Below are 22,753 nucleotides of genomic sequence, written 5' to 3'. Positions count from 1 at the left end.
AATATCTCTTGTGTATTCTGTTGATTAACATCTTACATGTCTTTCTTTCATAGAGTTTATGTTGAGATGTGTCAAAAAGTATAATACCTGATACCCATAGAAAAGCATCGTATATAGGTAGCATGACCACTTGAACATCAACAGGACTAGATATTGTTCGTAAATTGTTATGACATGCCATGAATTTCCACTGTTTTATTCTCCCAAGGGATTATCATATCTTAGCTGATATCTCTATCCCTGAGCCTGACCCCAACCATTGTCTGCATCACCTGTCCTTGTTTTGCTTTTGAGATGGCCCCTCCTACCTGTTTCTTTTCATAGTGATTGTGAGTCTCCATGGTAGCTACATCCTTGATAGTTTGAGCATGAAAGTATATTTTCAAGAATTAGGAAAAAATAGAAGTGAATTTTCCCTGCTCAAAAAATAAAATCCTAATGTTTGCATTTGCCAAATATGTCAACTGACAAGAAAATCTTATTTTTGATTGTTATTCGCCCCAAATATACCTCATAAATTGTCAGATGGAATATTACTTTTATTGGTTATTTTACTTTTATATTTTTTCCCTTCTGCCCTTGGGTTTTCTGAGGACAAAATCTGTAAAACAACAAACAAAATTGATCTGGCCTAAAGTGTTGAATTCATCAATTTGAGTTTTACCTGTAACCATAACGATATTTTAAATAGTTGGTCATGTAAGTAAAATGTGTTTCCAACAGGACCACAACTGGCAAGGAGTGAATGGTGTGATAGACGATGGCCTACAGCGACAGTCTAGTGGCCCCAACCTGCCCATTGTTGAAGAATTCTTTAAGGTGAGATCCTGGCACGTGTTCACCGGTCTATTATAGTGTATTGCATCTCCACATCAGACACATCTTGGCTGCATTTAACAGCATAGTGAGTGAGTTTAGTTTTATGCTGCTTTAGCAATATTAGAGCAATATTACAGCAGGGACCACCAGAAATGGGCTTCAGACATCGTACCCATGTGAGGAATTACACCCGGATCTTCAGCATTATGAGAGAATGCTTAACCCACTAGGCTACCCCGTTGCCTGTCAGTGGTATAGTGGTTAAAGCCTTCGCTCATCATTCTGAAGACCTGGGTTTGATTCCCAACATGGATACAATGTTTGAAGCCTGTTTCTATTGCCCCAGCTGTGAATTTGTTGGAATATTGCCAAAGGTAGCCTAAAAAAGTTCTCACTTACTCGCTCACTCAAATATTCTGCTCATGAACTTCAATCAGTAACATGTTATAATGTCCTCTTGCGAACACGTGCACAGCATAGGTCTTTCTAGTCACTTCCTCATCCAAGCCTCATCATGAACACATTTGAATTTGTGTTATAGTAAGTTTTGTCAGTAATGACTTGTTCATTTTTGTTATTACAAGACAGTGCAACTACAGTTATTCACTGGTGGATTCACTGGTTGTTTGAGTGTCTTTTGCAAACATTGCTTCATTTGAGCATTCTTGGAAACAAAAGTGAAGACCTTCTGACAAACACTACCTGTAAAGATCTGGGTTAGATTGGTCTTCAGCAACCCATGCTTGCCCTAAAGGGCGACTGATAGGATCAGATTATCTGTTTCATTAACTTGGTTGACACATGTCATTGTATCTCGTGCATAGATTGATGCTGATATTGTCAATCACTGTATTGTCAGGTCCAGCCCTGATTATTTGCAGATTGACATCATATAGTTGTAAAATTGCTGAGTGCAGTGTTCAACAACAAATAAATCTGACAATATTTACACATCTAGCCAAATGTTGTCACTAAATCAAAGAAAACAATACGCATTGAATTGAGTTGTTGTGGCAGAACATTTCTTTGCCGCCATTTTGACACCAGCTGATGGATTGACCTCAGTGCAACACACGTTACTAAAGGCTGGACAAAATCTCTCTTAAACTTTCTATGTGTGTAATTTGGAGTAGAATATGTCCTGACCAAGCTGTATCATTTTTCCACTGATTTGTTGCAGCAAGTACAGAATGGTGATGAGCCTGCGGTGCAGGAGATGCTGGAGCAACCAAAGAAGGCATCAGATGAGCTGATAAGCAAACTGTGCCATCCATTGTGTACCTGTGACAAATGTGAGAAGATTCATGCTCACATACGATCCAACTCAAACCTTGTTACTGCCTATACCAGGGATACCCGAGGATACACAGGTATTCAATGTGTATTTAATGTATCACTAGTGTAACTACAGTGAGACCTCAGATATCTGGACACATTTGTTTTTATGTAAATCGTCCAGAATATCCGGATATCTGGATTTTAGCTTTTCATCCACTTCAAGGAAAACCCAAAATGTTTATAACCACCTCTCCTTTGTAATTCTTCTTTGAAATGCATAGTGCTAGGTTGACTAGCCATTGTTGGCACCAAGTAATCACTACGAATACCTTGTGAAGCGGTCATTAATCTGAATGTTAACTCAGTGTCAGCTATGCCTAATAATCACTACAAATACCTTGTGAACCGGTCATTAATCCGAATGAGCAGACAGTGTCTCCTGTCAAAACATGTGGGACTCCCACGCCTCACCTCACACAGTCAGCAGTAGATCAAAGCTGTGTCTGGATATGTGAGTCAGTTTTGTGTTGGTTTAGTAGGTTGGTTTGTAAAATATACTGTCCAAAAACAGAAACCTGAATATCCGTTATAGACAGTCACTTTTATACCGTATAAAAAGATTGTTTATTTCTGAAAATTGGACCCGTGAAGGTCCCGGGGTAGAATAGGCCTTCAGCAACCCATGCTTGCCATAAAAGGCGACTCAGCTTGTCGTAAGAGGCGACTAACGGGATCGGGTGGTCAGGCTTGCTGACTTGGTTGACGCATGTCATCGGTTCCCAATTGCGCAGATCGATGCTCATGTTGTCGATCACTGGATTGTCTGGTCCAGACTCGATTATTTACAGACCGCCGCCATATAGCTGGAATATTGCTGAGTGCGGCGTAAAACTAAACTCACTCACTCACTCACTGAAAATTGACCGGAAGGCAAGGTTTCCTGATATCTGGGGTCCGGGTATCCAAGGTCTCACTGTATTCAGGTATAGTAGACTTTCTGTCAGGTCATTGTGTAAAGGTATGTGCTGTTCATGTAGCACTGGTACACTGTCAGATCATGGAGCACAGGTTTATGCTCTTGTTATGTACTACAGGTACACTCCCATAACAGGAACGTGCTCAGATCATAATTAACATGCTTAGATCTTGGGACACAGACACAGTGTCAGACCATGGGCACAGGTACATACTCACTTACTGCATGTCAGGGATAAACTCAGATCTTCGTCACTAACTAGGTATGAAGATTTATTTACAATTCAGATGACAAAACAAGTTTTGTGTGATCAGTCTAACTCATTTTTCCAGCATTACACATAGCAGCTTCCTGTGGCCAAGCCCAGCTGATTGATGTGCTGGTGAAGCACGGAGCGGTCGTAGATGCTACTGACTACCTCGGTCTCACGCCGCTACATCTGGCCTGTCAGAAGGGCTTCCAGAGTACCATGGTAAGTGGGGTCAGCCATACTGTATTGTGGTTTGTGGGGTGGAGATTGGGTACCTTGGTCTCACATCACTACATGTGGCCTATCAGAAGGGCTTCCAGAGTACCATGGTAAGAGGGGTCAGCCATACAGTATTGTGGTTTGTGAGTGGGGATTGGGTACCTTGGTCTCACATCACTACATCTGGCCTGTCAGAAGGGCTTCCATATTTTGGCAAAAATGAATGATAGCATGTTTGTACGTCTGGATGAAAAAGAGCTTTTATTATGCATAACTGGATTGTCTAATCCAGACTTCAATTTTCAACAGACCACTCTCTTATAAATGGGATGTTGTTACATGTGGGATGTAACAACAAACTAAATGACAGTTGTTTAGCCCTGGTATAACTATATTGCATTAGGATCTGTGTTTATGAGGGTGCCATTTCTTGAATACAGTACTTCTGGTAAAGATCCAAGTTAAAATTGATCTCCAGTAACCCATGCTTGTCATAAGAGGCACTTAACAGGATCTGGTGGTCAGGATCATAAACTAATACATATCATCATATCCCAACTGCATAGATCAGTGCTCATTATGTCAATCACAGGATTGTCTGCCCCAGACACGATTATTAACAGACTACTGTCATATACCTGGAATATTGTTCCATTTGTTCAAGCAGACAGGTTTGAAGTTCTTGTTGTAACTGATCATGTGTTTCTTTTCAGCTGTTACTGCTCCACTTCCATGCCAGTATTACAGCTGTGGACAGTGACGGCAACACACCTCTACATCTGTGTGCAGCAAATGGACATGACGATGTGAGTAGGAGTTGAATGGAAGGGCTCTCTTGCAGTTACAATTGATGCCTGTTAGGATGAGAGGATAGTGTGGCTGTGATATATGTAGTATGCTCTTTTCATAGAATTTTGAAAAACTAGCTATTGCTATGTTCTATCAGGATTGGCATTCTACCCTTCAAGGTATAGGGCATTTAGAAGTTTACGTCAGCCTGAAATATTTTCAATAAAATTTTTAGCAAATTTAGTCTTGGTTTGTTAGATTTAATGATAAACGAAGATAGGAAAATGTTCATGGAAAAGAACAGGAAAATTTGTCTGTTATATAAGTCATCAGTTGAGAATGACATCCACTTTGTGCTAGTTTGCTCATCCTACTCTATTCTCAGAATCGAAAATGTACCACACCCGTTTTTGTCAAACCACCTGCTGTAGCTTATACATTCTTAATGGTCACATGCAACGTAAAACACAACTTTGCAGATTGTGATACCTTTTGGCATGCACTAACCGAAACAAATGATAAAAAATGTCAATTCAACCTATAAAGTTGAAAAAAAATGCAATGAAAAAAAGCCTGCGAAATCGGAGTTCAAACGATTCACTGGTTATTCCCCAGTGCTGGGGGAAAAATTGGTTTCAGCAGCTATGCTGCACTGCGCTCATAACAGCTGAAAACAGTATGCCTGCACGGAGTATGAGGTCATGAGCAGTTGTCTATTCTTGGTTGTGTACATAAACAAGTAAAAGATTTACTCTTTACATACAAAAAAGGCATGTTGATTGTCATAAGCAGACTCTCACTGAGAAAACTCAATGTCTGGTTTATTGACACCTATATGTCTGCCTGCCTGTCAGCTGATGACAATATGAACTGCACAGTTTCAATTACCATAAACAAAGAGCCAGCTAAGCATATAGGCAAATGAACCAGTGGCCATTGAAAAAACCCTGTTACACTTAACTGCACACCCATCGTCACTGACTGGGTTCTGTATCGCGGCTGCTTCGTATCGAGGGGGATAAACCCAGGTACAAAATACTGCACTTTTGATTTGTGATTATACGCTCATAATTCTGTTTATTTGGGTTTTTTTTCACAATCACCAATGCATTTTATATATCATGAACAAGTGATGATTGGGTTTTAATTATGTTTGATGTTTTTGTTGCATGTGACTTTTAACGAAGTTGGATACCACGGTTAGCATGCATGCCATATGGGCAGATGTTTATTTGATGCAGTTATCTCCCTTAGCCTGGCTTCTACTCTTATTGATATTCATGATATTTTGGCCACATAAGCATTTATCCTGAGGTAAACTTGGGCAAGAGTTATCTCCCCTTACAAAATTTTGTTTTGGTATGTTGTTTAATAATATAATGTTGATACCCTCGGGTAACATATTTTTTGTATTTTTGAATATTAATCTAGTTTTAATTGACTGTTTAAAAATTCCTTTTATAGAAAAATCTATATGAATATCATTTTTCTATGGATGAATCAATATTTTTTCATAATTCATGTTTTTCTTAGGAGTGAATGAATGTTTCAAGTACTACATAAAATCCTGAAAATTGACTTCATATCAGTACTGAAATATTTGTATGAAAATACGCATATTGAATAATAAAAGTAAACAGTTCACTTTTAAGAGAAGTTTTAATGACATAGTCATATTACTTATCACAGACGGTGCCACAAAGAGGTCACCACTTGTCAAACAAATAATTTGGTGACTCTCAGATTTTATTACATAATTAGATTCAGGAGACATTTTCTACAAAATAATACTAAATTTAGCAATTTTTTGACATTTTAATATCTGGAATGCATCCTTCTTGATGTCTTCTCAATATGATAATGTTCTTAATCTGTCACTATTTATAAAATATATATAATGACTTAAATATATATTGAGATAAAGAAATGGGCTGTTAGACAATTTAAAACACTGAAACAAACTTTTGCAATTGCCTGTCATTTTGTTCTCTCCACTGTTTGTATTGTATATTATCTGTATATCGTATATTATTTAAAATTGTATGTTTGTGTGTGGGCTTAAGGGATTAAATACAATAAACTCTTTTGAGTTTACCTTGTAGGATGAGAGGATTATGTGGATGTAATGTGAGTTGTATACTCCCTTGGGAGCTGAGCATGATAATCAAGGACACTTTGATTCATTGACATGAAAATAATATGGCAACCAGACCTTCAAAATGGGCAGTTGTTTGTGTTTCTTCTTCAGTGTGTGAAGGCCCTCATATTCTTTGACAATAATGCCAGAAGAATCAGCATCAATGCCTTGAATGACATCGGAAACACACCACTCCACCTCGCCTCCAAGTGGGGATATGGTATGTATACTGACACTATATGTTCCAGGCTTGAGGGTCTGTGTGTCATTGTACCTTAGTAGGATTAGACATTGCTCGTTTCACTTACACACTTCGGTTTCATAAGTGTCTGAATGATGGGAAGGGTGTCTGTATGGGACTGTATTCTAGTGAGTGAGTGAGTGAGTTTAGTTTTATGCCACAGTCAGTAATATTCCCGCTATATATGGCAGCTGTCTGTAAATAATTGCTTCTGGACCATGTAGTCCATTGAGCAACAGCATGATCATAGATATACACAGTTTGTATATGATGGCATGTGTCTACACATCAGCAAGCCTGGCTTCCCAGTCCTGTATATGCAGTTTATGACAAGCATAGATTACTGTAAATAGGTTCCAGGGTTAGATTCCAGCAGCCCTGAGTGTCCTAATGAGTTCCCTGAGGTACAGTTGAAAAGTTTAATTTTACATCACCTTTGGCAATATTCTAGCAATATCACACAGGGGGATGCCAGAAATGGGCTTTGCATGTTGTACCCATGTTGGGAATCAAACCCAGGTCTACAGTGTGATGAGTGAACACTTTAACCACTATACTACTCAACCGAGTGCAGGGTTAAAGCATAGGGCTGTTTGTTGATTATGGCAGATGGAATGATCTTGTATCTGACTGAACAGATATCTTACATTTCTTACATATCTTACATTTGCTGGATCCAGGCTCAGTTTTAGTCTTCTCAGTCTTGGCATCATGCTGCCATCAAATTGGAATGTTGCTGACATTCATAAAACAACATTCATTCACTTATTTCATTTCTCCAGTTTTCTAAATGTTGCTGTTTGTCTATTGCAGAGACCATCGTGAAGGTATTGCTGGAGAACAATGCAGACCCCAATATTCGGAACCGGAAGAAGCAGACACCCATCAGCCTGACGCAGAATGTTAACGTCCAGCGGCTGCTGACGCTGAGTGGGCGTGGCATCATGATCGTTCCGACCAATACTGAAGTGAGTATCATGTGCATACACTGCTTCATTACTGACCTGGGCCCCCTTTCACAAAACTCTCGTAAGCCTAATATCTCATAAGTTTTCTCGTAGCATTTTGCACCTCCTATGGCCCAGTCTGCCCAGGTACAAATGCTACGAGAAAAGTTACGAGATCTTAGGCTACGACAGTTTTGTGAAATGGGCCCCTGGTGTAGATGTGAAGCTATGATGATGGTATGATCTTAAAAATTGTATGGTGTTCTAGGTTGATGAAAATACCTATGGTATAGTGTTCAGAAAACGGTTGTTATGTTACTAAATCCAGACAACAAACTATTTCGCCCAGTTCCTGTAATGAGAAGATTGTTGTTGGTATATTCCAAGATTATTTGTGCGTTCTTCTTCTATATGGTTTATTAAAAATGTAGATCCATTATTTGGGTGGAACTTAAACAGAAATGCAAACAACAGATCCAAATACATACAATACAAATGCATCCAGTACAGATGATCAGGCAAGTCATGATTAACCGATGCACTGGTGCATCACCTGCAAGCCTTGCAAATTAGGATAGATGAGTCATTTGTTTTATTATCCATTCAGATATATATTGACATATATCAATTACTATGTTGATGTTGCACACTTGTTTTGTCTCGCAAAACAGGACAGATTATATCACAGCTTTTCATATTGTTTCTTATAAAGAACAACTGATATGGCTTAACTTGGTGAGTGTGGTCGAAGGGTACTTGGCCAGTTGTTACTAATAACTAGCAATACAAGATTTGTCTTAGATTAACTGTTATCAGGTGAGCTATGGTATCAACTTTAAACATGGGTAGTGACGGGTTGTTATGCGCTAAATGTTGGAAAAGCAGTATTACGATGTGTATCATACCATGACCTCAGAGACAGGTATTGTGAGGTACTGTATTGCGACATTCTACAGTCAGTACATATTGTGACCTCACAATGCAGGCTATACATGCGGTACAGGTACATACAAGGTGATTGTCATTTTAGCCCAGACATTATGTCCAAACTTGTGTGTGGCAAGTGGGTAGCATAGTGGTTTAAGTGTTCATTATCATGCTGAAGACCTATGTCATACATGGGTACAGTGAGTGAAGCCTATTTCTGGTGTCCCCAGCTGTGATATTTGGGGAATATTGCTACAAACAACGTAAAACTCAACACACTCAATTCTAATTTATGTCTCTTTCTTTAGTGGTCCAGCCCTTAATTTTTCAAGACATTTTCGTTTTTTGTAGTCATGTTTGAATGCTAACATTCTAACTGCTAACATATCTTTTTCCATCTCTGATTTATTTGTACATTTGTTCCCTTATGTTAATGCTCTGGAACATAAACAGCTAAGTAGTTGTAGGACATGAAACCAGAAAAAATGATGTCTGTTACTTTACATTCTCCCAAATCTTTGTGTCAGTCAGTGTTTCATTGTTCCACCCACACAGCCAATCATGCCAGCGGTGAAGCCTGTTGTCCTCTCACCCACATCTCCCACTAGCCCCACGGGGGTATCCCGGGTGCAGCGTATAAACAGCGTCATCAGCACCACCAGCTCCGCCAGCTCTGCATCAGCCGACAGCACCTTCAAATTTGAGACCGCCACCCTTGATGATTCTCTCAATGAAAAAATCAAGAAAAAGCTGGATAAACTCTTCAGAGCCATCATTGATGGAGATACACAACTGGTAAGGTGGAGTTGCCACATTGCACATTGTGGGCCCTGTTTTTTAGCCATCCTGTGTATTTGATATTCTGATACATATAAATAGGTGTTTAGTGGGAAAATTCTTTTGAATTTTCAGTGTGTCTATGTATTTACCGAATAAACATTTTTTTCGCAATCACAGAACATCCTGCTTAAAATTTGTTTATGTGTTTGTTTAAGGCTGAACTCAGCAATTTTGCAGCAGTATGGTGGCTTTTTCACCCAAGTGTCTACTGGTATGAAATACATAAACACGAGTTGATGACGTAACAAATATCCGAAGCTTTGCGAAGATATTTTTACCTTTATCAACGAGTGTTGATATAATTGATATCAATAGACACAAGGATGAGATTCTATTTATCATCGAAAATCATTTCTCCATTAGGTTGCAATGAAAAATGTACATCTCCAAACATAGCACTAGCATTAGATTTGCAGTGCAGTAATGTCATATGCATTGTGATATCATCAAGCTCATGATGTCATAGCATCGCCAGGGCATTGTGCAAAATCTACTGTCAAAGCGATATCTCGTAGGAGATATCTAGGAAGTCTAGACTTGCTTCATTTAGGGCTGTAGCATTGTATGGAGAGCTTGGCTGTAGGGAAAATATTATGGTTCAAGGACTGTGAGACAGACCGATGCTATGATGATATTTCAGGTGAAGTTCTACCTCGGTTTTGACACTCCGATGGATGACTTTGATGACTTTGATGACAACACTGATGTATTTGATGGTGCTGACCCGTCACATGAAGCCTGCCATCCTCTGTGTCAGTGCCCCAAATGTCGGAGCCATTTCAAGGTAACCAACAGATTTGTTAGTGGGAGATGTGAATATGTCAAGTTTATCATGCACTTGTATCCCACACTTGTATTCCTGCCTTTTTCCTATCCACACAGTTTACACTTGTTGTCTTTCCTTGTAATCCTGTCATGTACTTGACCTGTCCTTTTGTTCTACCCTTGTATTCCGTCCTTGTACTATTCTTTTTACCAACCCTTCTGTCCCACCCTTGTGTCCCACCCTTGTACCCTTCCTTGTACCTTTCCTTGTGTCCCACCCTTTTGTCCCACCCTTTTGTCCCACCATTATACTCTTGTCCCACCTTGTGTCCACACATGTACCCTTCCTTTCGTTTCACCCTTTTGCCCATTCTTTTGTCTCACCATTGTACCCACCTTCGTACTCCTCATCTAGTTCCACCCATGTACTCCTCCCTTAGAGCACATTCTAATCTTTTCCAGAAAGTCTTACCGTACCCGATTGGTTAAAAAAGATATGAAGAAATATAACAGTTATTTACTTCCACCCAGGCAGAAAAACGTGTCTTCCTCTTCAACTTGACCTTTGTAAAATACTTTGGTTCCAGACTAGCCCTCGATCTTCCAGTGAGCTGTCTGTGAACACACTGTCCAGCAATGGCTACTCCCCTCTGCACATGGCTGTTCTGCACCAGCACCCCGACCTGGTCAACCTCTTCCTTCAGCGCGGGGCAGAGGTTAATGTACGCAACCAGAAGCTCGTCACATCTGTGCACCTGGCAATCTGTGTACAGAACGAGAAGGTGACAAGAAACATTTGCTACTAATAACAAATATGAAGACTGAAATTTGTGACGTATAACAATTTCTGTATAGTTTTGTCAGATGAAAGGGCAAGAAATAACTCACCATGAAAAACAAGAAAGAGGGTGTTATCCTTGACAAGTTCTTGTCTTCAAGACAGTGGTGCCATTTTTGGTACAGACAGCAAATCTGTATTTGAAATCTGTAGTCTTTTGTACCTTCGATGCATTTGTGAAAGAAAACAGTCTAGCTTGACCTTCAAGGTGTCAGAAATAATGTCCCAGACAATAGGGCTGTTGTGTATATATACTCATTACATGTGGGAGCCAAGGTAGTATGTAGTACAATGTATTTTAACATTCGCCCTAGTAGTGATGAAACATTTCTGTTATCAGTATGGATGTTCTTGTTTATTAAGTTTACAAAGTGGTCTTGGTTCTAAGGTAGCGCAGCATCATAAATTAATCTTACTAAACAGTCCCTCCTGGATTCCTCCATTCCGCGGTTGCAGAAAAAATCACAGAATTTCCCTTGCCATGCAGGGTCCGTGGAAAACACATTTTTGTGCAGAATCCGTGCAGAATTTGCCACTTTTGTGCTGCGGAATTTGTTTATTTTAAAAACTGTGTGAAAACTGACTCAGCTGAAACAAAAAGTAGAGTTAATGTCAAAAGTAGGATTGGTTACACGTAAAAAGAACTGACATATTTCTTGTGATAACATTTTCAAAATAATCATGATTAAAGATGCTTTATTAATAAAGCAAGTTTTAATCATCTTTCACCTCATTTCGATTTACAAAAAATATTCAAGAAATATGCTGCATCTGGAACACATCACTCTGGCTGTGAATCTGTGCAATAATAATTAAAAATAATACACATTACTATACATTGTAGTTTCTTCTTGAAAGGATTATCTCCCCTTGTGTTGTCAGATTCTTAAGCAGTTGTTGGATGCGGGAGGTTCAGTAGAGGTTCAGGACATCCACGGGGACACCCCACTTCACATCAGCTGTGCTAAAGGCTTTGCTGCTGGTGTTAATATGCTGCTACAGGTATAGGTCACAGTCCATGTTTTTGTGCTCGCAATCTCAAACATTGGATAATCTGGTCCAGATTTGATTATTTAGAAAGACTTGTAGATTATTGCTGATTGATCGCAGCATTAGAAAACAACAAACAAACCGTCAAATGATGTTTAGGACTAAGCTTAGCAGAAAAGCATGAATAAGTAAGTCTCTCTCTCTCTCTCTCTCTCTCTCTCTCTCTCTCTCTCTCATTCACTCTTATGAATAATGTCACTCCAGCATCGAGCCAGTGTAATGACTAAGAACAGGAGAGGATCAACCCCTCTACATTTAGCGACCGAACGAAACCATCCAGGCATTGTACAGATCCTCCTCAACCATGGTGCTGATGTGAGAGTAAAGAATATGCTGGGGCTTATACCAGCAGATCTCACACAGGTAGGCTGGCTGGGTTTGTGTGTAGGTGACATCGCAGATTGAAGGTAGCCTATGTTCTGCTTTTATGTGTTCAATAGCTGTTAGCCTGTATATACTTTGTTGGTTAGTATGAGGTTAATCTCATACTTTCCTTTTGCTTTGATGTTATTTGGTGTACAAGGGGAATTTGTCTAATGTATATGAATGTGAACAGCTATGTGCCATCAAAATATTACTTCACCAGTAACCTGTGATAATCCAGGTGAGAATTTAGCAACCCATGCATATCCTAAGCCACTGGGTGAAGTGACTCATGTCTTTGTATGCCAATTAGAGCATAAATTGATGCTCATGATGTTCATCACTGGACTGTCAGGTCCAATTATTTACAGACAACTCCATTTTAGCTGGAATATTTCCAAATGTAGCACAAAATAACAAACAATCAAATAAATTTGTAGTCCAACTCTTCTGTAATTTGCATCCATTACTGTTGCCACAAAAAGCCAGTAGTTGTAGCATTTGATCATCCCACTGTAAACAACAAACAAATGCTGCTTTTGAATTTTCACTTGCTTTTAATATATATATATATTCAGCAAATTTCTGATTAAATGTTCAGTGCTCTTTGTCTAATTCAACTAAAAAGGTTGAATTAGACAGCAGTCCGTGTTACACAGAAATATCCTCTATTGATGCCTGTTAATCTCAATTGTAGTTTACAAGTTAGTATAAATGGCATGAAAAGGAAATATGCATTCACCACTGGACAAAATACACAAAACAATTGATTAGGTGTTGATTCAAGTTGTATTGGCCTAGTGAATTTACTGCTCAGTAAATAAGACAAAACTACCCAAACCAATTGACCGTTTGTATATTTAAGGTTTATTGGACAAGCACACATCCTGCAGAGCCTGGATTATATAGCATTGGTTTTACTTGTAGCTATCTTACCTTTTTGGGCAGACATTTTGGTCTGAAATCAGAAATAATAAAGAGGGAGAAGCAGAGTTTTTCATTGTGACAAAGAAGGATTAGGTCGGAACCCTCACTTCAGTTAAACAGCAGTCCAAGCACAGAGTGCTCAATATTTGTGAAAATAATTTAGAACTTATATTTGTGTTAAAATACCATTTAGAAGAATCATTTCAGCTGTGACTAGAACTCATTCATTGCTCTGTTGAGCATGACAGTGGGGTACACTAGTGGTTTTAGTGTTTGTTTGTCTAGGACCAGGGTTTGATTTCCCACATGGGTACGATATGTACCCTTTCTTGGTGTCCCCTCCCTTGATATTGTTGAAATATTGCTAAAAGAAGCATCATACTCGTTCACTGTTTATAATAAGAGTGATGGAACTGGAGGCATCAGCTATTGTTTGGCTGGTTTATGTGTCAAGTGTATTTTTCATCATGATTATGGATATGTTATGCTTGAAAATCAAAGTTGAAGTTTCTCATACTCTCAAACGTGTAATTTTCTTGACCTTTGCTTTAATTAATATATTGCACAATTAACACTGTTGTATTCTAGGCCCTGCAGGAAGCCACATCTGCATTTTTGGTTGGTTTTCTTATGACAGTATCCTGAAAAATTACCTTGATATTTTAGAACTCGGCCTTGCAACGTCTCCTTGAGAGTCAGAGGAGTCAGTCACAGTCAGATCCCAGGAGGTCTGGTTACGCAGGTGGCACTTCATGTAGGGATACAGGTGAGTCACGGTCAGATCCCAGCAGTTAATTGCATTATCATATGTTCTGCCTAACTATATGATTGCACAATGCCTTTCAGAAAGTGGTGTCAGACCTAAGGCCATTATCTATATCTCTGGGGTATACATCCCGATAAATTGCCTATATACCCAGGATGCATCTACAGTTCAGCCTGATGATTTTGTTACCTCCCTTTGCTGACACCACATTCTTGTAGTAGCATTCAGCTAGGTAGACGTTACAACTGAGCTAGCAAGTGTCACAAAGATAGTGGTTGCAGCCATGAACGTTTGTTTGCAGTGCAAATCAGATTTTGGGGGAAATCATGCAGGCAAATTGACAGGTCTGAAACTTTTAAAAAATGTTTACAAAATCTCCTTTTGCCTCTTTCAGAGTACCTCTGCATCATTTGTGTTCCCAGGTTTAATCAGTTAAGCAATTTAAGAAGTGAGTCGTGATTGTTATGATCAATTTCTCAGCATAGACACCTGATTGGATAAAACGCCAGTCAAGGGAGGTAATAAAATTATCAGACCACACCATGGATGCATCTAGAGTATGGTGGAGATTTATCGCAACGTATACCCTGGAAATCTGAAAGATGACCTAAGGCATGCAAAAGTCTAGTCAGGCTGTGTTGATATCACGTCATGTTTTGGTTGTGTAATATGATGAGACATATGGTAAAAGCATCATGTCATTCAAACAGCTGTCATGACAAAATTAAGATGGTAGATAACTTCTATGAGAGGCATTTAGAAAATGGAACAGTAACAGAGAGATTGTTCATCCATATATGTTTTCCTTCCTTGAGGTGGCAGACATAGGCCAAAGGATTATTTCATGTTAGATGAAAGATACAGTAGTCTGGTTGGAAGATGGATATATGTAAATCTGCACATCTCATGTTTCCTGTGAAGTTAAACAGTCCCATTGCTCAAGTTGGTAATATGTAATGTTTTTCAGATGTACAGATGTGTTTTCATGTAATCCTCTTTTATTTCAGACAAACGTCACGTTGGCATCCAGGACCTGTTCGCAGCATTTGAGGAGTCGGACCTTCACACCTTGAAGAATCTTGCGTCAGCAATCAGGTCCTTTGACAGACGTCACAGCTTGAGGAGGACAAGCACTCGTGACCTCAGTGTGCCTCGGCTTGATGCAACTCTGGCCAGGAATCTATCCATCCGAAGCTTTGACCACAGTCGACTCCGCCATACAGATTCGGTGGACAAGGCTGAACCCCTGTACATATATAAACTGGCCATGCAGGGTCAGCAGGATAGGGGGATACCGGCACACGATGTTTTGGATTGGGAGGTGATATTCTCGGACAGTGACTCCGACGATGATTTGTTTAGAAATGCCAAACCTGTTAAGGTGACTCCGAAAGTGTTGGCAGAATCAGAACTGAAGGATCTCATTGATGTTGAATTGTGATAGCTTTTGGATTAATATTAACCCAACGACATCAGATGGTCTAATATGACCTCTCAAAGAGTACATAAAAGAGAATTCTTCCATAGAGAATAGTATCAGAGAAACTGAACAGCATTGGCCAGTCAGTTTAGTAGGGCCTGTAAATCTCGCGGCACTGCTGCCAGTACTAACGGTTCCCAACTCCCTCTGATATGTGAGACTGGGCTGAGCTTACATTCCAGTGACAAGGATATATTATTCAAGAACCAGTTCTGGTTGAAAATTGTGAGACCACCAAATGTGAGTTTACTAGACAGGACCAAGTGTACGACCACCCTTGGCTGTCACAGCTGTTGACAGTCATAGTAGTTGGCTAATTTTGGGATGGTTAGATCAGATATTTGTTATTCCAGCAAGGATTATCAGTTCTGTTCTGACAATCGTGAGGCCATTCACAAAGGTATTAAGTGTTTTCTTTCACTGAGAGTATTATGGTTTCACAAAGTGCCAGGACCTACCTACTTACAGGCCTTTCGAAAGATGCAGGATCCTGGGGCCTGAGATGTCAACTTTCTGAGATATTTCGAGGCTTAATTCCTCCTCGAATGCTCAAGTGAGCTGGTCATGTATTTCCTTTGTTTGTTTGTTCGTATGTTAATATTCCAGCTATATGATGGCAGTATGTTAATGATCAAGTGGGGACTAGACAGTCCAGCACTGTGGAGAATTTGTTGCATTATGAATAACAGTGAGTACTGCAATACATGTGATATGACAAGGTGCTGATGTTTGTATCAACACATTGGATAGAGTATCGTGTCCATTGGAATGAAGCACTCATTTGAGTGTTATGCAAGAGTGTTAGACTGATCTTTCCTTTTCAGTGCTGAACTTCCTCTGCTGAGCTCTGGATTGGAATGCTCACCCCAAGCAAACGTGTTAAGTGTGGGTTAGAATTACTCCTCAGCAGCTCATGATTGCCATAAAAGGCAACTAATGGGATTGGGTAGACAGGCCTGCTGACTTGGTTAACTCATGTAAGTTTTACAAATCAGTACTCATGCTGTTGGTCACAGGATTGTCTGGAAAGAGTCGATTATTTACAGACAGCCATCATATAGCTGGAATATTGTGTTAACCAAACAACACAACAAACCTCTGGATCATATGGGTGACCAGAGTTGTCAGACTCAGTGCCTTAATGTTGCCTCCTGATATCAGATGGGGAGGATCACTGCTCACAACGTTGATCATTGGATCATCTGATCCAGATTTGATTCATCTTTCGTCTGCCACATGGGTACAATGTGTGAAGCTCATTTCTTGTGTCCCCTACCGTTACAATGCTGGCATATTGCTTAAAGCGGCTTGAAACTATGTTCACTCACTCTTTACTCCAGTTAGTCTTTTACACATCAATAACATGTAAAATCGTAATTGCGGCTGTTGGACCTGGAGCTGTGATGATACATTGTAGTATTGATAACAGTGATACTTTGCTGGACAATAAATATATCCATTTTTGTGTTCGTATTGGGATACATATCATTGACAGTTATTGGAAATTTACTAGAAATGACGCTTATGTCAAAATTTACTCTATTCCTTGATATGAAAACATACGTTTTTAAACAGCATGACTAAAGACAGCATATCGTAATATGCATCAAATCAAATCATATGGTTCCAAGACATTGCAATATGTATCGTATCATGAATTTTCTGTATCGTCACACCTCTGGTTGCCCCTGAAAATGGGAGCAGATTCCCATGGGCTTAATTTTGCATGGGCCTAAATGCAGGAAATCCTATTATCATGACACCCAACTAACTGCAGTAATACTACATGACACAGTATCATTATGTTTCCACATTCCATTCACAGCACCATGTAAAATCTTTCAATTTATCATGGATACTTTAGAAAGAGAGGTGACCCGTGAAGGTCCCGGGGTAGAATAGGCCCTCAGCAACCCATGCTTGCCATGAAAGGTGACTATGCTTCTGGTAAAAGGCGACTAATGGGATGGGGTGGTCAGGCTCGCTGACTTGGTTGGCACATGTCATCGGTTCCCAATTATGCAGATCGATGCTCATGTTGTTGATCACTGGATTGTCTGGTTCAGACGCGATTATTTACAGACAGCCACCATATAGCTGGAATATTGCTGAGTGTGGCGTAAAACTAAAATCACTCACTCACTAGAAACAGATTACCCATAAAATACCTAATAAAATACATCCTTGACATGAAAGTGATAAAAGTGTATGTTTAGATGTAGCATGCACAAATGTGAATATATGGTGCTGCTAAATGGTTTGTATGATGTAAGAAAGATGTGATGACACTGTATATATGAATGATTATGAACGTACTGTACATTTAAATATGTATAGATAAATATGAACAGATTGTGGAACTAAACTGTTTTTGTTTGCAAATAAAAAGGTGAATGAACTGTACATTTAAGTCCAACAAAAGAATTGAATGCATTGTACAGATAAAAGGTTCATATGATGAAAGTGTGAGATGTGATTTACATTTGAATGATTAATTTAACGAAAGAATGCTTAATAGACTATGAGTGAAATTTGCAAAAGAATGTTTAATGGGCTGTGTGAAATATGCAAAAGAATGTTTAATAGACTATGTGTGATATTTGCAAAAGAATGATTAATAGACCATGAGTGAAATTTGCATATCACCAAAGTAATGGTATTTTGCTTTTCATGCTTCCCCTTTTTCGATTTAATAACTTTAGTGTGTAAAGAAAAACTTCCTCTTCTCAGTTATTTATTTTCCTTAGCAGGAAAGGTCTGTGTTATTCACAATTATGTCCTCTTCATCAAGTCTTTCATCCAGTGTGTAAAATAGTTTCCAAATTTTGCTAGCCAGTTGAGCTAGTTGTGGGCGAAAAAAATCTGCAAAATAATTCACTAGCCAAAAATACAAATGTAGAAACAAAGTGAATGATCATAAAAATAGATTAAAATAAGATATTGTCAGGATGGCATAATTAATAAGTTGATAGAAATTTTATTAGGCCATAATCTTGCGTGACTTAAAAGTGTATCAAAACGGAGAGAACGATATATTTACAAAATGACCCCGTGAAAATTCACTTGACATTCAGGCCAGTGTCTACAGACATTTACCTGCCTGCTTGGATTTTTGCTAGCCATGGGCTAGTGGGTCAGTGGTTATTTTGCACACTGCTTTCAACTTGTGAATTGAGAATATTACAGTTTTCCTTTTTTGTCGTAGCTGGGATTCAGTATCTGAACGTGCTGATGCGTGGCTCTTTTCCATGTAGTGTGATACCCTGTTAATCTGGATCATGACCTCATGTATTTGCTGTGCTCTTGCAAAGTTCGGACTGGTACATCATGGATTTTTTTTGCTCTTGCTTATGTTCTCTGATTGTGTTCTCTCACAATGTTCCAGGGTGTGAAGATCATTTCTGTTGTGCCCCTCAATGATGTTACTGGAATGTTTCAAAAAGCAGTGTTAATTGGTCTAAAGCATAAGCTAACAGCAAAATTGCCCAGAAAAGGTTATCGTAAAGATTATCAGGATGATATATTGGGCATTAGCTCCAAGAAACACAAATGGAAACTTACATTACATTTATCCTTCTGTTGATGTGCTCTTTTAGATGTCAGCACAGATATTAAACTTCAATTTGGCATGGATATTTGAGGGACTGTTCCGCTGCTAGTCAGTGAACCAGTAATTATCAAGTGCCTTGTATTTCCCAGGATTTTTTGTGTCATGTATTCATAGATGTGACAGTGATATACTTAATACTATGTTATATTATTAGTTACATATGTCATATTAATGATTTCACTTTCTTAGTAAAGTACAAATTCTAGTACTTTTTTGGCCGAGTCCCATCTTGGATTCGAACCCACACTCTCAGAAACAGGCTGAGCGGGCTAGGCGTCTGACTTTGTGTGCTGCCGATTAGGTGCCAGACTCTGAGGGTGCGGGTTTGAATCCGGGATGGGACTCAACCAAAAAAGTACTAGAATTTGTACGTTACTAAGAAAGTGAAATCCCAAATATGACGTGTTGCATTTGACCACTTTCTAAATGGCATTGTGTAATCATATATGATTAGTTGTTCACTAGTCATGAGTGGGGCATGGGTTGATGTCCCTTCATCAACCCATGGGCTCCAAGAGACCAGTGAACACTGTATTTATCTCACCGAACACCTCAATGTTAATTTTGAACTGTTTGAAGCATAGGTATCAGACCGTACACTTCAGTCAACCTGTGAGAATGAAACGATTCAAATCTTGCATCTTGGTCTTTTTCCTGCAGGTATTGGTCTTAGTAAAGCTGCCCCAGTGTATTCCTCTTCTTAACATTCACAGTGACTACGTTTGAACATTTTGTCAAAATTTATGTATTGTAATGCGAGGCAGATCTTTTCATAGTCATCGCTAGACTTTGCAGACAACATAAGAAAAACAGATTTAGAGTTATCTCCCTTTCATCAATTTGTATTCTCAAAACATTGGTAATTTCTGTGCATCATGCGTGATTCAGTGTATTTTGAGATAAGGATTTACTACCATGAAGCACCGAATAAGTTGCCATTGGCGGCAGGGTACATCGAAATGTAAGCGAGGTACACTGAAAATAATAGAAAAGCGCAGAGCCAATCAGAAAACGACATTTATGTGTGAGGTAAGATAATATTGTGTGTATATTTTTTTGTGTGTGTATACATGAATATTTTTGTAACAGCTAGTGTACAAACTATTCAGTGAAGCAATAGTTGATTGTATGTTGACATTGACAACCCAACAGTTCGGGTTGTGTATTGGCAAATTAATCGTAATGCAATATACAGGTAATGTTTTGTGATATGTTGGGAGCTGAAGTGTTTAATAGTGGGTGGCAAAAGTTGAATATGTAGGTACTGTTTTCTGCATACAAAGAAATGTGGTACTGATTACATCAGTCTCAAGAACGGGATGCATATGGATTTCCTTTTACTACAATTCATAGTGTAAATTGTAATGTTTAGTCAATAAATTCTCAACAGAAATATCATAGGTAAATGAAAGTAGATTTTGACTGAAACCATAGAGATTATCACAAAAGTTGATTTTATTTTTCACACAATATGCTTTTTCTTGGAAATAATATTGCGAAATGTTATGTTTCAAAAGTGTATTTTGATATCCCAGTATGTTGGTAATGCCTACCTACCTACAATGTCATTAAAGTCAGACATTTTCCTCTGATGCAAAACATTTCAGGTTGAATATCTGACAAGTCCTCCATCGGTCGCAAAAACCCCGAGCTTACTAACCACCCAAATTAGCAAAGGAATTGAGAGCTCTTTAGCTGAGCAGATGTAATCTTTTATGATGATGTAACTTTATTTTCACTGACATATTAAATGACTTTGCTTTTATGTTGACTTTCAGAACTGTCTGTTTCAATTCATTTTTACATGAATCAGGAATGCTAGTTGAAATGATTTGCTCTCTCATAATGAGAATTTAGAAGCTTTGAATTTGAGAAGATGATAAGAAAATGTCCACCAGATACTACAGCTCTTGGAGATGTCAGATCTCTCTTACAGGTGTTACTGTATTAGAGTGTAAGATTGGAATTTAGAGATACCAAAGCCAAGAATACGTGATTCATTTATACCAACTGTGTCTTTACATAATCCCGGTTCCAAAGGTTTTGAACAAGTCCTGATGAATTAGTCTCAGATTTGTAGTCAATGAATGATCATGAAGTAGATTATTTGCCTGGAGTAAACTGAATCTGTAAAGAATGCAGATTGGTGCGTATTTCCATGTGGTTATTAAATTTGAACTTCAATTTATATGTCTTCAAAAATAAATTTTCATAACAAAACATTTGTTGGGTTACTCCATTAAGTTGACATGCTGGATACCCATCAAAAGAATACACTATCCATCTAATTTATACATGACTGTAAAATCTGAAGTCGATTTGGTGGAAAGCCATGCTAATGTTGGTTGCCAAAGTGTGAAGTGGATTGGGTGAAACAATCGAGAGCAATGTTGGTGTCAACTTTCTATGCCCACAGGAGAGATGCAGTGTCATTATCTGGATTTTCTGAAAACATACAGTTAAATACCAGTATTTTACTTCAAAATATGCGTAATCTATGGTTTAAAAACTGAGTATGGATTTGTCTTGCGGGGGAAAATGCAAGGTACTTGTCGCAGAGGGTTGATGAAAAGAAGGACGTCACGGTTGACGAGACTGTTGAGAAACACCGAACTTTAGAATTTTCGAGCAAAGAACTTTCTTCACCTGGCCTAAATAGTACAAACATATGAAACGTGTGTCAATGAAGATTGGGGACCCACACTTCATCAAACCCATCTGGCAAACAGAGCGAAAACATTTGCAAGGACACTGACCTTCAATTTTGTTTCAGGCAAACGTTCAAAGTACCTCAGGAAACATGCGTAAAATGTCCCTATCTGACATCTATGTCCGTTGTAATCAAAATGGAAAGCAGATGATTTATCAGAGATAGACCTGCTACACGCTTGATTAAATAAAACATATCGAAAACACCAGCTACTTGACTTTGTATCATTCTACACATTTACTTATGCCATAAAATGCCTGCACATTCAAAATGTTTCCAACGAGAGGCAGTTATTCGTTACATGTATTATACTATTGAAAGAGTATGGATGAAATCCCACTTGTGACCAATTCGTGATTTTTCCGGGATAAGCCTTCTTGGAGGTTACGGAAGGGGGCAAGTGGTGACGAATGGATGAAATCCTCGGTATATTATAAAATTCACGTACGGGAGCTGTAATCCGACGGAGAACATTATAAAAGTATGGGTGCGATCTTAAATTCTTCGTATATTGTCTGTAGTTCACATCTTCTTCGCGACGCTGTATTTCTATTCTGAAGTGAAATAAAACAAGCGTGTCCCATTTCAGTGTACTCCGTCTGAAACTGATGCTCTGATGTCAGAACCATTACACTCTTACAGTTTCACTCGTATATAAAGACAGGATGTTCGGGTGACCTAAAGGTTCATGCTGTAGCCCCGGGTTCAATTCCCTACATGGGTACAATTTTTATGAAGCCCTGTTCTGGTGTCAGCCGCCACGATGTTGCTGGAATGTTGCTAAAAACGACATAAAACTAAAGTCACTCACTCACGCTTGT

The 22,753-nt window shown here is 38.9% G+C and overlaps 1 protein-coding gene across 1 annotated transcript in view; it reads left to right on the top strand.

The window, feature by feature from the left end:
- LOC137258306 (ankyrin repeat domain-containing protein 27-like) overlaps positions 1-18,013 on the top strand; it is a 32,070-nt gene extending 14,057 nt beyond the window's left edge. Inside the window, exons 15-27 of the mRNA XM_067795941.1 lie at positions 724-819; positions 2,000-2,189; positions 3,406-3,545; positions 4,256-4,348; positions 6,580-6,688; positions 7,523-7,677; positions 9,139-9,378; positions 10,064-10,207; positions 10,776-10,970; positions 11,909-12,028; positions 12,281-12,439; positions 14,033-14,132; positions 15,140-18,013. Coding sequence (XP_067652042.1) covers positions 724-819; positions 2,000-2,189; positions 3,406-3,545; positions 4,256-4,348; positions 6,580-6,688; positions 7,523-7,677; positions 9,139-9,378; positions 10,064-10,207; positions 10,776-10,970; positions 11,909-12,028; positions 12,281-12,439; positions 14,033-14,132; positions 15,140-15,573 — 2,175 coding nt within the window. The 3' untranslated portion in view covers positions 15,574-18,013. The remainder of the gene's footprint in view (positions 1-723; positions 820-1,999; positions 2,190-3,405; positions 3,546-4,255; positions 4,349-6,579; positions 6,689-7,522; positions 7,678-9,138; positions 9,379-10,063; positions 10,208-10,775; positions 10,971-11,908; positions 12,029-12,280; positions 12,440-14,032; positions 14,133-15,139) is intronic.
- The last annotated feature ends 4,740 nt before the right edge of the window (positions 18,014-22,753 follow it).

The sequence above is a fragment of the Haliotis asinina genome, chromosome 12 (assembly GCF_037392515.1).
Source record: "Haliotis asinina isolate JCU_RB_2024 chromosome 12, JCU_Hal_asi_v2, whole genome shotgun sequence".
In the NCBI taxonomy this organism is placed as follows: Eukaryota; Metazoa; Mollusca; class Gastropoda; order Lepetellida; family Haliotidae; genus Haliotis; species Haliotis asinina.
Note: the sequence above shows the minus strand (reverse complement) of the source record. Positions and strands in the feature narration are given on the sequence as shown.